This window comes from Crocuta crocuta, unplaced genomic scaffold (assembly GCF_008692635.1).
Source record: "Crocuta crocuta isolate KB4526 unplaced genomic scaffold, BGI_CrCroc_1.0 scaffold431, whole genome shotgun sequence".
Classification (NCBI taxonomy): Eukaryota; Metazoa; Chordata; class Mammalia; order Carnivora; family Hyaenidae; genus Crocuta; species Crocuta crocuta.
This window is the reverse complement of record NW_027528859.1, coordinates 4,896,187-4,909,734: the sequence shown is the minus strand read 5'-3', so window position 1 is coordinate 4,909,734 and position 13,548 is coordinate 4,896,187. Positions and strand designations below refer to the sequence as shown.

General features: G+C 43.6%; 1 protein-coding gene and 1 long non-coding RNA gene across 2 annotated transcripts in view; one reads left to right on the top strand and one right to left on the bottom strand.

The window, feature by feature from the left end:
* Positions 1-13,139, top strand: part of RECK (reversion inducing cysteine rich protein with kazal motifs) — an 82,951-nt gene extending 69,812 nt beyond the window's left edge. The window contains exons 17-21 of the mRNA XM_077756194.1: positions 6,589-6,781; positions 7,923-8,133; positions 9,702-9,775; positions 10,593-10,748; positions 11,582-13,139. Coding sequence (XP_077612320.1) covers positions 6,589-6,781; positions 7,923-8,133; positions 9,702-9,775; positions 10,593-10,748; positions 11,582-11,803 — 856 coding nt within the window. The 3' untranslated portion in view covers positions 11,804-13,139. The remainder of the gene's footprint in view (positions 1-6,588; positions 6,782-7,922; positions 8,134-9,701; positions 9,776-10,592; positions 10,749-11,581) is intronic.
* On the bottom strand, positions 4,049-6,349 carry LOC144225057 (uncharacterized). The gene is made up of 3 exons (XR_013333199.1): positions 6,260-6,349; positions 4,856-5,011; positions 4,049-4,152 (listed from the first exon to the last, which is right to left on the bottom strand). It is a non-coding gene; the product is annotated as an uncharacterized LOC144225057 (long non-coding RNA).
* Positions 13,140-13,548: the final 409 nt, after the last annotated feature.

Here is a 13,548-nt window from a genome sequence, read left to right as displayed (position 1 = left end):
GAAAGAGGAGAGATCAAAACCAACACCCAGAAATACAAACAATAATGAGAGAATATTATGAGCAATTACATGCCAATAAATTGAGCAATCTGGAAGAAATGGACAAATTCCTAGAAACATATAAACTACCAAAACTGAAATAGCAAGATAGAAAATTTGAACAGACCCATAACCAGTAAAGAAATTGAATTAGTAACCAAAAATCTCCTAAAAAACAAGGGTCCAGGGCCAGATGGCTTTCCAGGGGAATTTTACCAAACATTTAAGGAAGAGATAACACTTATTTTTTTAAGCTGTTCCAAAAAAATAGAAATGGGAGGAAAACTTCCAAACTCATTCTATGAGACTTCAATATGGATTACAAAGCTGTCATCATCAAGACAGTATGGTACTGGCACAAAAACAGACACTTAGATCAATGGAACAGAATAGAGAACCCAGAAATGGACCCACAAATGTATGGCCATCTAATCTTTGACAAAGCAGGAAAGAATATCCAATGGAATAAAGACAGCCTCTTCAGCTAATGGTGCTTGCCAGCGAATGGAAAACTGGACAGCAACATGCAGAAGAATGAACCTGGACCACTTTCTTATACCATACACAAAAATAAACTCAAAATGTATGAAAGACCTAAACATAAAGACAGAAAGCCATCAAAATCCTAGAAGGGAAAGCAGGCAAAAACCTCTTTGACCTTGGCCTCAGCAATTTCTTACTCAGAGTGTCTCCAGAGGCAAGGGAAATATAAGCAAAAATGAACTATTGGGACCTCATCAAGATAAAAAAAAACTTCTGCACAGCAAAGGAAACAGTTAGCAAAACTAAAAGGCAACCAGCAGAATGGGATAAGATATTTGCAAGCGACATATCAGATAAAGGGGTAGTATCCAAAATCTATAATAAATTTATCAAAGTTAACAGCCAAAATACAAATAATCCAGTGAAGAAATGGGCAAAAAACATGACTAGACATTTTTCCAAAGAAGGCATCCAGATGACTAACAGGCACATGAAAAAATGCTCAACATCACTCATGATCAGGGAGATCAAAACCACAACGAGATACCATCTCACACCAGTCAGAATGGCTAACATTAACAACTCAGGCAACAACAGATATTGGTGATGATACAGACCAAAAGGAACCCTTTTGCACTGCTGGTAGGAATGCAAACTGGTGCAGCCACTCTGGAAAACAATATGGAGTTTCCTCAAAAAATTAAAACTAGAACTACCCTACGATCCAGCAATTGCACTACTAGGTATTTATCCAAAGGATACAGGTGTGCTTTTCAAAGGATCACATGTACCCCAATGTTTATAGCAGCACTATGGACAATAGCCAAAGTATGGGAAGGACCCAAATGTCCATCAACAGATGAATGGATAAAAAAATATCTGGTATATGGGGCACCTGGGTGGCTCAGTCGGTTGAGCATCTGACTTCAGCTCAGGTCATGATCTCATGGTTTGTGAGTTTGAGCCTCACCTCGGGGTCTGCGCTGACTGCTTGGAGCCTGGAGCCTGCCTCAGATTCTGTGTCTCCCTCTGTCTCTGCCCCTCCCCAACTCATTCTCTCATTCTCTCTCTCAAAATTAAAAATTTTTTTTTAAATGTTTTATTTATTTCTAGGAGAGAGAGAGAGAGAGACAGCGTGAGCAGGGGAGGGTCAGAGAGAGAGGGAGTCACAGACTGAAACAGGCTCCAGGCTCTGAGCTGGCAGTCAACACATAGCCTGACACGGGGCCCGAACCCATGAACCGCAAGATCATGACCCAAGCGAAAGTCGGATGCTTAACCGACTAAGCCACCCATAAGCCCCTCTCAAAATTAAATTTTAAAAAAAGATGTGGTATATACATACAATGGTGTATTACTTGGCCATCAAAAGGAATGATATCTTGCCATTTGCAACAATCTGGATGGAACTGTATTATGCTAAGTGAAATTAGTCAGTCAGAGAAAGACAAATACCATATGACTTCACTCATATGAGGAATTTAAGATACAAAACAGATGAAAATAAGGGAAGAGAAGCAAAAATAATATGAAAACAGGGAGGGGGACAAAACATAAAGAAACTCTTAAATACAGAGAACAAACTGAGAGTTGCTGGAGGGGTTGTGGGTGGGGGGATGGGCTAAATGGGTAAGGGGCATTAAGGAAGACACTTGTTGGGATGAGCACTGGGTGTTATACATAAGGGATGAATCACTGGATTCTACTCCTGAAATCATTATTGCACTATATGCTAACTACCTTGGATGTAAATTTTAAAAATATCTAAATATAAATAAACAAACATAAATAAATAAGAAGATGAGGAGATTGCAGGCAGGGTTGACAGTGGAAGAAAGGTGGTGTTGGTGAAGTCAGAGAGAAAAACAGGAGGAAAGATCTTGGCTGCTAGAAATGAGGAAATAGCGGGATATCTCCTGGGAGCTATAGCAGTTCTGTAAGACTAAAATGGAAAGTGCAAGGCACGGAATGACAGCAGACAAGACAAGAGAAATGAATGTATTCTTATTATTAGCTATTTATGCCTTATAGTAATGGAAATTTTCTCCTGCTTATCTACCTCTATTTTAGGGATTGTACATGAGAAATCTCTAGAAATGCAACTTCAGTATTATGTGAAGTTATTTGTGGAGGGGCTCCTTTCTCTGCAGTTTCCTCATGAGCTCTAAATATAGTTGACCTAGCCTTAATAATGATGGATTTCTGTATGTGGTGGCCAAACAGCAAGTGTCTGCTGACTGTCTTAGGTTTAGAAACTCCTAGAACAGGAGTTTTCACTGGCTGCCTCAAAGACCTGAACACATCTTTTCATTGTGAAGGATTTTGTGGAGAATAAGCAATTGCTTCTCCATCCTGAAAACCCTGATGCAGTAAGGAGCAAGGGGAAGATTCTCACAATGTGAAAAGAAATGGCAAAGAGAATTAGTCACCCATCTGGCGAAGTTTATACCATGAAAACTAAGCCCAAAAAGTTCCTATGGAAAGAAGACAGGGTGTTGGGCATAACAAATAAGCTAATAGGATAAGCTAGTTGTATTGGGAGGTGGCTTGAGGATTGTTTCAGTGTTTGTTTGTTCATTTGTCTTCCTCTATTTGCTAACCCTTTTGAATAGGGCTCTTTTGCTTTTATAATGAAACAATAAAATCTCAAAATGGGAAGGTCTTGCTGGGTATAATACAAAACCAATGTTTAAAAATGGATTGAAAAATGCAGCTACATGAAAATGAAAATTTTCTGCATGGTAACAAATTACAAACTGGAAAGAATATTGTGGAAATCAAATCACTCTGTCCTGGTTAAGGAGATTATAGGGAATGCATTCCATGCTTTCTGGCCCTGCTAAAAACAGTGGACCAGTATCCAGTTAATGTGTATATAGGGATTGGGTCCTGCCTAAGCTCATGAATTCCTTAGACCATGTTATCTGTAGAATATCTTATCTTGTTTTCCACCCTGCTTTCAGGCATCTGCTCTTTTGGAGTCTTGGGAATGCCTTGTTTTGTTTTGTTTTTTGCCCACTTTCTATACTTTTTTACTGGCACGTAGCCACTGACACATTGTGCAATGTTTTCCCCGTAATGTATGCCTAATAAGTACGAGAGCTTGAGAGCACTTTGGGGTGATTTCCTTTAGCTTCCCTCCCATCTCTCTTGACTTGCAGGGTCTTGAGTAATCTTTTCTCTGGTCCTCAGCTTTGCTGAACAAAGCTTAAAGCGGAACCCACAATTGGTAACTCCAGTGTGATGAGCCAAACCCACAGAATATCATAGAGAAAGGGCTGATTTCCTTAAAATGTAGAGTTCCTACAAATCGTCATGTAGAAGATCAACAACCTCCTATAAAAATAGGCAAAATCAAAAACCTAATAGAAAAATGGAGCAAGGATATAAACAGAAAAATACAAATAGTTGTTAAACACTGGACAAGAGGCTCTTATTAGAGTAACTCTAGCTACTATATACAAGCCCAATAATATCAGTACTTGAACATAGTAGATATTCAAATACCATGCATTTGAGTGTTCAGCAGGTGGCTTTCCACACAGTGATTCAGAAACTTAAGATCCATCCATCTAGTGACGCCTGAAGCTCCAGCTCCAGACTCCTAGTCCTCCTCCATGTCTTCTCCATCTGGCCAGAAATTAAGAGAAGGGAGATGGTGATGGTTGCTATTGAGAAGCTTTTACAGGCCAGGTGTAAAAGGGACATTCATCTCTACTTCCAGCCACATTCCACTGTTTAGAACTCAGTCACCTGGCCACCATTACTGCCAGGGAGACTGGGAAATATAACCTAGACATGTGCCCAAGAAGAAAATAAAATGAATTTGATGAGCATCCAGTCAAGCTACCATGATGCTTAACCTTTCTCATATTATGAGAAATGTAAGTTAAAGGTATAAGTATGCACCATTTTCCATCTACCAGATTGGCAAAGATAAAAAGTTTGAGAACATGATGTAAGGAAACAGGAACTCCCATACAAGAAGGGGATTGAAGGGAGGCTTGGTACATCCTCTGTGGAGGGCAATTTGGCCAAGCCTGTCAAAAATTTAAACGCACAGACTCTTGGGGCGCCTGGGTGGCTTAGTCGGTTGGGTGTCCGACTTTCGCTTGGGTCATGATCTCACGGTTCGTGGGTTCGAGCCCCGCGTCGGGCTCTGTGCTGACTGCCAGCTCGGAGCCTGGAGCCTGTTTCAGTCTGTGACTCCCTCTCTCTCTGACCCTCCCCTGCTCGCGCCGTCTCTCTCTCTCTCTCTCCTAGAAATAAATAAAACTTAAAAAAAAAAAATGCACAGACTCTTGAACCAGTATATATAAATGCTTATACTTACCTAAAGGATCTCTGGAATTAGTAAGCAAGAAATTGATGATAGCAGTTGTCTCTGGGGAAGGCTCAGGTGGCTTGGCTCTGAGAGTAGGAGGCAGGCTTATTTTTTTCACTGTGTACACTTTTGCATCTTTTCAGTTTTACCAGGGACTCGTATTATCTGTTCAAAAAATAATTATTAAAAAATACAAAGTTGTATTCATTCGTCAAATATCTACTGATGTACCCGGCATCTTTCTAAACACTAGAACGCGACACTAAGCAAGACAGAGTGCCTGCCCTGATCATGTTTAATTTAGCCCCTGGATTTTCAGCTTTCCAGATGATCTTATTTTTCAGTACTCAAATCTTTCCTTCCAAAATTACCAAATGTCTCCTGATAGTCTTGGTTCTCATTCCTTCCATGTTAATAGGTAATGAAGTTCTAAATGTTCTTTTCCTTTATTTCTTTTCAAATGTCTTAAATTTCCAAAAAGCCATACAACCCTGTGCATTCTGATTTTAAATCCCATCAGAAAAAGTGACCACAGGTGAGTAGTAGCGATGATGGTGGTAGACGTTTCAGAGCAGGAGGCTTCTCCTTAAAAAGAATGGAGGGTGGGGCGCCTGGGTGGCTTAGTCGGTTAAGCGTCCGACTTTCGCTTAGGTCATGATCTCGTGGTTCGTGGGTTCGAGCCCCGCGTCGGGCTCTGTGCTGACTGCCAGCTCAGAGCCTGGAGCCTGTTTCAGAGTCTGTGACTCCCTCTCTCTCTGACCCTCCCCTGCTCACTCTGTCTCTCTCTCTCCTAGAAATAAATAAAACATTAAAAAAAAAATTAAAAAAAAAAAAAAGAATAGAGGTAATTTCCTTGGAAGTAAAATGATGCCAGCTGCTATACTTTTCTCCTTCTGTTTTACAGACTAACATTTGTATATCCTGTTATTTCAAATGCCCAGTGCAAGCTGAACATTTCAATAGGTCTTCTGATAGAAAGTTATAAATGTCCTATATAGAAATGAAATAGCAGAAAAGTCTAAAGAGCCATCATCCCCAACCCTTCTGAAGAAGTTCGGGAATTGAGACTGAAGCAAGGTCCTGAGGTTATTAGGAAAAGCCAGCTTCGTGGGGCGCCATTCTGTCTCTGATCCACAACCAGCCAGCAGCAGGTCCTCAGCCTGTAAGCACAGAAGCCTGATTGTTTTCAACACACACTGTGAAGCCTTCTCTTAAGACAGATTCATATGTATTAGCCAAGCTGAAAATTAACCCCCAGAAAATGCTTCATTTATTATTGACTAAAAGGGCATCTCACGTCGGACGCTAACCCATGATGACCTCCTATCATGCCACTTCTACCCCTGCGACCTTGGCTCCCGCCCTCAGGGTCACCTCTCCTGTCCCCCAGTCCTGTAGTCTACGGCACCATACCTTTGCTCGTGTGGCTCCCTTAGCCTGGCACGCCTGTGCGACACTCCGCATCCTCCATGTTGCGACCAGGACGCACCCTCTTCCCCGTGCTTTCCTTTGGCTCCTGAATCAGAATGACTCATTCCCATGAGCATTTTATGTGTCATCTACTAGCTTATTTCATATGCACGCTTGACCCTCCCACTCTCCATATGCTTTGGGGGGCAGGGGCTCTTTCTGATTCTTCTCTTGCTTTTTTCCCCCGGCCTCTTGTGCCTCGTCACTGCCGTACTGGCCTCACCATCGCCCCTCCCAGCACTGGCCCACGGTGCCGCACTTGTGTTTTTCAGATGCATACCCAGACCACAAGTCTGTCTGACAACGTTTGATAAATTTGGATGTAGCCAACACGAGTGTTTGCCGAGACAGCTCACCTGTGACCAGGTTCGCGATCCTGTATGTGACACACACCACATGGAGCACAGCAGTCTCTGCACGTTGTACCAGAGGGGGCAAAGCCTCTTATATAAAGGCCCGTGCCAGGTACGGTGGTTTGGCTGACAAACCCAAGCACACTGAGCATACAGTCGGTGTCGGTATATGATCTTTCACAGATGAAGCCGCAGTAAGATCGCCTGGGGGTCTCCTGTGAGTCCTGTCAAATCTGGAGAACTAAAATGAGCCATCCCAAGCTGGGTTTTTTCTGCTGACTCTGGTGGGCTCTCTTGCTAGTGTATGTACCTTCGTGCGTCTAGTGCACAGACGAGGACAGAGCGGCCTCCTGGCACTGCCGTTAGGAGTGGAATGTAATGTTAGCACCATTGTCATTTCCCACGGTCTGTGGGCCCTCGTTAGGGAATAGCCGGGAAGTCTGTGAGTTAAAACCACCAGGAAAAGAGTCCTTTCCCACTCTTTCCATTGAAGTCCCACTCGCACTACTGAAGAGTGAGTGAAAGTTTCTTGAAGAGCTTAATGTCTTTTTACATCAGTCTGTTTTTTAGCCTTGTAGGGTTCATGGGAAAAAAACACCCCCAAGGACAACTCCACACATACCACCGCACAGCACCCCCCACCCACAGCCAGCAAAAACCCGACCCCAGGCTTGCTTCTCATTTCCTGGTCTTGGCCGGCAGGAAAATGCCTTCAGCTTATCCCCCTAGGCTCGTTTTCCTTCAGAGCTTGTTTTCCAAGTGCACTGATGCCTTCTATTCTGAATTCCCAGTCTTCTCTTCCTTCTTGTTCCCTCTTCCTGGCTACAAGTTTTGTCTTACTTATTCCTAACCTACCTTTTGGGTCCCAGGTCTCTGCCCCACTGATCGCTCTACTCTTCCCTCTACTTATCCCATACCAGCAGGAAATGATAAGGCTTCTGAATTTGCATAAAGATTGATCTTGTTTTCTTCAGACAGGCACTTCTGGATTCATAGAAGCCTGGGGTGGAGGGGGGCAGCATCTCATATGAGGACCCAAGTCCCAGGGAGGCTGAGAAAAGTAATCATTTAGGTTCATCTTGGGACAGCCCTATTGACCCCTCCCCCAACCCAAAGTTTAGCCGATCTTAGAGCTTAATTAAGAGGGGCCAGGAATTTATACCTGTTTCGCTTCCCCTTCCTATTCTGGGCTCTTGGTTAGAAAAAGTGTACCATACAGGTTTCTGGGCTAAATGTGCTTTGTTTATTGTCAGCCCTTCTGCAGAGCCACAGAGCCCATCTGCGGGCACAATGGCGAGACCTATAGTAGTGTGTGTGCTGCCTACTCAGACCGTGTGGCGGTTGATTACTATGGGCCCTGCCAGGCCGTTGGGGTCCTCTCAGAGTACAGTTCTGTTGCGGAGTGCGCTGCTGTGAAGTGTCCTTCACTCTCTGCAACTGAGTGCAAACCTGTCATCCCACCCGGTAAGCTGGCAGTGCTTGGGGTGGGGCAGGGGTGGGATTGGGAAGGCTTACTTAGCACCTCCAGAGAATGAGTCACTCAGAAGAGAGTTGACTCGTTTACTTAAATTTTTCAAAAAGTCTTTGCTCTACCTGATGCTAATCTGATGCATTACTCTGAGTCCACCTTAAAAAGCTATAGATTACCTTAGATATCATCTTATCCATTGGATCTAAAACAATATGGCAGGGGTGCCTGGCTGGGTGTCGGAAGAGCATGCGACTCTTGACCTCAAGGTCATGAGTTCGAGTCCCATGTTGGGTGTAGAGATTACTTAAATAAAAAATAAATAAACTTGGGGCATCTGGGTGGCTCAGTTGGTTAAGCCTCCAACTTTGGCTCAGGTCATCATCTAGCAGTTTGTGATTTCAAGCCCCATGTTGGGGTCTGTGCTGACAGCTCAGAGCCTGGAGCCTGCTTCAGATTCTGTGTCTCCCTCTCTCTCTGTCCCCCCACCCCCATGCTCTGTCTTTCTTTCTCTCTCAAAATTAGATAAGCATTAAAAATTTTTTTAATAAAATAAATAAACTTAAAAATAAATANATATAAATAGATAAGGCAATATTTAATTACTAAAGTTATGATTCTTTATTCAAATGCATTAAATTTACTCATTATAAAGTTAATAAAGAATTAGTAGTTAATGAGTAAAGAATCAATAATGAATGAGTGATTCATAAATAATGAATGATTGAGGTAGTTGTGATGAACACAAACATTTGAAATTGAGAGAAATATAAGATAGTGGTCTTGGATTGGCCTTAGCATCTTAATTTAATTGTTTTAGTCGCATATAATCCAGAAAGTCTGTTTCCTACAGACTGTTAGAAGTGGTAACCATTTTCCTAAACTACTTACCTGGCAGTGCCATACTTTTCAGTTAAACAGAGGTATCAGAGAAGGCTTTATCCCGTGTCTGCACAGAACAGGTTAATCTCAAGGCTAACAAGTTCATTCCTCCATCCTTGGATTCATCAGATGTTTCTTGAGCTCCGCTGTGTGCCAGAGACTCATCTAGGCACTGGGACACAGCAGTGAGCAAACCAAGGCCTCTTTCCTCCCGGACACCATGGTCTGATGTTTTGTTATCACTTTTAACAGTTTAAAATAATTTTTAAAATTAGATTTGAATCAAAAACTCATGCAATCCCTAAAACACCTGCTCCCTTGTTTTGTGGACAGGAAATGAAAGGCCCAGGAAAGCACTTTCCCAGGATCACACAGAGAGTTTTGAGGCAGGAGAGGGGCCAGGTCCTGCATCCCTTGAAGGGTCAGCTGTCTCTGCTGTCCTGCACCATAACTGCCTCACCCTGAGAAGTGGTAAAGGGTGAAAGCAGGGGTGGAGGAAGGATTTGGGCACGCGTGTGGACAGTAAGGCCCGGGGTGGTCAGGGAACGTATCTGCAAGCACAGCGAGCAGGAAGGAAGCTACAGCTCTCCTAGCACAAAATGAAGCCTGGGTAATTTCACCATCTACTTTGAATTTTCATTTTCTAATTCTGAACACACATAAAATGGTTTCTGTTATACAGGCGCTTGTTGCCCCTTATGTGCTGGGATGTTAAGAGTTCTGTTTGACAAGGAAAAACTGGATACTATTGCTAAGGTAAGTTGCTTTCTCTGCCAGGTGTTGTTGAAAGCGTATCGATGAGACTCTCAGTAATGCCACAGAGGAGACTGTTGTCCCATTTATAGAGGAGGAAAGCAATCCTCGGAAAGCAACGTGCCCAGGGCCGTGCCACACATAACCAGTAGAACGAGGCTGCCTGGCACCCGAGGCTGTGCTCCTCTCCTCTGCACCCTGGCTGTTTGGTGACCTTGCTCTACACGTCACGGTCAGCCTGAGCCTTCCTTAGAAAAGGTCCCAGCTTTCACGGAAGGCAAAGTTAGGGCTGGAGGCAGGACCAAGCAGCCAGAGACTGGTAGGTGCCCGGGTGGTTTGAAGGCTGCCTGCCCCCTCAGTCCCTGTTCCTCCTGGGGGAGCTTCCGGAGTGTGCCACCCTCCTGTGGGAGGCTTGCCCTTTTCCCTTTTCTACACCATCACTGCTGCCCCACTTTGTGGACCCAGGGCTCCAGAAATGTAGCAGCCACCACCTGCCACCACCTGGAAAACCATCCCCATTTGGATTCAAACCCTTGTGTTTTTACAGGAAGTCTCTAATCGTTTTCCTGTGGCCCCCAACTGAGAACAGTCACTTAAAAGGAGTTGGGGGGGGGGGCTTCTGGTGAGTGTTTATCTTAGCTACAAAGCTCAGCAGTCAGACAGAAGGAGGTTGGAATGGACCCTGGAGGTGTAGCATTCAGCCGGCAGGGCGCCTACTGAGTTGACGCCCCACACTTAGGGATTCCAATAGGCAAGGTAGCAAGGCAGTAATAAGGAATTCCCCTTTTATTCAGGTAATAGAAATGTTTTCTCTTTCCAGGTAACAAACAAAAAGCCAATAACAATTCTGGAAATACTTGAGAAAATCCGCATGCACGTGTCTGTCCCACAGTGTGACGTATTTGGATACTTCAGCATTGAATCAGAAATCGTGATCCTGATCATTCCTGTCGATCATTATCCAAAAGCTTTGCAGGTGGGGCAAGGCGCGTGAACCCTCCCTGTCGCCTTCGCCTTTGGGGGACTTTGTGGGGTAGGGGATGGAGGCCTTTGGAAAGTTAGGCAGGGCGGGAGGGAGAGGAGCAAGGCCGCCTCTGAAGGACAGAGCCGGACCCGTGAGCGCTCTCCCGGTGGCAGAGGCCGGGCACACATTTGATGGCTGACCGTGAAGGAGTAGGAGAGCGGACAGGTCAAGATGCCGCTTCCCGGAGTGTGCAGGCCCGGGGAGGGAAGGGGCTGACACGGGTCACACAGTAACACAGCCAGAGTAGACACCTGTCTCCTCAGGGCCGTGCTCCTACTGGGGAGGAGGAGTGCGCCCGGACTGGTCTTATGGACCCCATTTTTCTTCCTCAGACTCTAGAGTGAGCCTCACCCATTGGGCCCAGGTGTTAGAATCAGAATGGGGGTGGGGGGGGGCTCAAGTGAAGGGGTGACTCAAGCAGTTTGTAAACTGCCCAGGAAGTTCAGTAAAGCCTGCTTGCTTTTCTCCAGGATGGGTACAGAAACACTGAATGTCCTTTCCCTATGATAGTGTCTAACCATGTAAAGACAGTGTCTAAATGTGGATAAGTGGTGAACAGGATTATGGGAAAAGTAAGGGCAGTGGCATTGTGGATCATTTCCGCTAATTTCCATTGACGCTGTTACTATTTGTGTAATAAAGTGAGACTAAATTAAAATGTGACTTTGGCTAAGAAAAGGAGAGCATATTCTCTATGTTGAGATATATTTGGATTTTTGTCTGACCTGATCTTTTCCTAGGTTCTGTGATTTTAGATTTTTAAAAATCTGATTATCCTCTCCTAGATTGAGGCCTGCAATAAAGAAGCCGAGAAGATCGAATCCCTCATCAACTCCGACAGCCCCACTCTGGCGTCGCACGTCCCTCTCTCTGCCCTCATCATTTCCCAGGTACAGGTCTCGAGCAGTGTGCCGTCAGCTGGCATCGAGGCCAGAGCCCCCTGTCTCCCTGTCCTCCTCCTCCTCAGCCTGGGCCCTGCCTTGCACATGTTCTGGACACATAACTGACTGCCCGTGAAAGGTGCGAGATGTTTCTCCATCGAATGTTTCTCTACTGTGAGGGACATGCAGGACTCCTGGTTTCTAGTAGAATAGTGGCCAAGTAAAAGCACTTGTCACCTCTGTTCACCACACAGTATTTTTTTTAATCTGCCAATATTAGGGTTTTTGTTTTGTCCTTACAAATGTTAAAATATGTTCTTCCAAATACTAATGAAGAGAGGATTTCTTCTTCTGGTGGATTTCTGCCTTACAGTTTGCTCATTAGATGGGTCCCCCACTCTCAAACAAATTTGACATCATTGATAAGTGACATGATCGCTTTTTAGAAAGGTAACTCACTTTACTATAAGGTTCAAGTCCAGAAACTTCATTTCAGAGTTCCTTTAAGTATTGAGGTGCCCCTGGGGTATGTGTGCTTGTTTACAGATAACTACCTGGTCTGTCTAGAAGCTAGGGGTCATGGTGAAGAGCCTATCAGAGTATGAAATAAAGGTAAAGCATCTTTGGAATTATCATATACATCATCAGGCAAATTTAGCTTACTGAAATTTTCATCAGGAACCCATCTATTGTGTTAAGCAGAGCAAGCTATGGAAATGGCATTCACGTGACACATTGTAAGCAATAGATAGGCTCAGTGGTTACTAACGTGCATGTGACTTTTGTGAAAGGGAGAAGTTATTTCACATCAAAGCATACTGCATTATGCATTTTTATATTAACCAGATGTATATTCTTCGGTATTCATCCGAGTTAAACTTAGAGTTTTTAAACATCATCCTTTAAACCAATTGCTGCTACTTTATATACTTTGCCAAAAAGTGAAATAATTAGTAGTTCATGTAAATAATACCTGATATTTTTATTTTATTATGAAGAGGTAAATAGCCATATTTGTAAAATGACAATCATGTGTGTTAACCCAGTACTTTCCGTTCATGAAGACACATTGCTTTTTGTGATATGCACAGTGTGAATAAGTGTTCTGTCTTTCTTTTTTGATATAGAATTATAAAGAATTGTGGTTTATATATTTAAAAATGTCGATCTAAGTATTACGACGTTTGCATGTTGTCTGAGAAATTGAATACTTTGAATGTGTTTCACAGTTTGAAATAAGCTATTCAATGGAATACTTCTTGTTTGTATGCACCTAAACTTAGATTTTACATGAAGTATTTTTTTCAGTATTATATGTACCCTTTGAAATATAGGGCTATGCTCATTATACCAAAATATCATTTAAAAGTGGGCACTTAAAGCTTTCAGAATATCTCAGTGCTGATGTAGCGTGTTCGTTGCAATTGCTTTTTCTATATAAATGTCTTCAATGCAATATACTGGAAAGCTTTTTTATTTTAATAAAAATAATTTTATATGATTACGTGTACTTCCAAGCAGTGTGGACCTTTAAAGTGAAATCACCGATCACTCTTAGGTGAGCTATGCCCTTTGCTCTGAAAGAATTTATGGGAGTTTCTTTCTCGAAGCCAAGGGCTCTGGGAGAGCGAGGCAGCTGCAACAGAGCTGCTCAGGTCAGACCCAGGCAGGACCAGAGGGCATACTGTGGCAGGACGGCAAGTACAAAAACCCCAGCTTTAGGAGCTCCTGGGTGGCGCAGTCAGCTAAGCGTTTGACTCTTGATTTTGGCTCAGGTCATGATCTCAAGGTTGGTGATATTGAGCCCCGAGTCGGGCTCTGTGCTGACAACATGGAACCTGCTTGGGATCCTCTCTCTCCCTCCCTCTCTC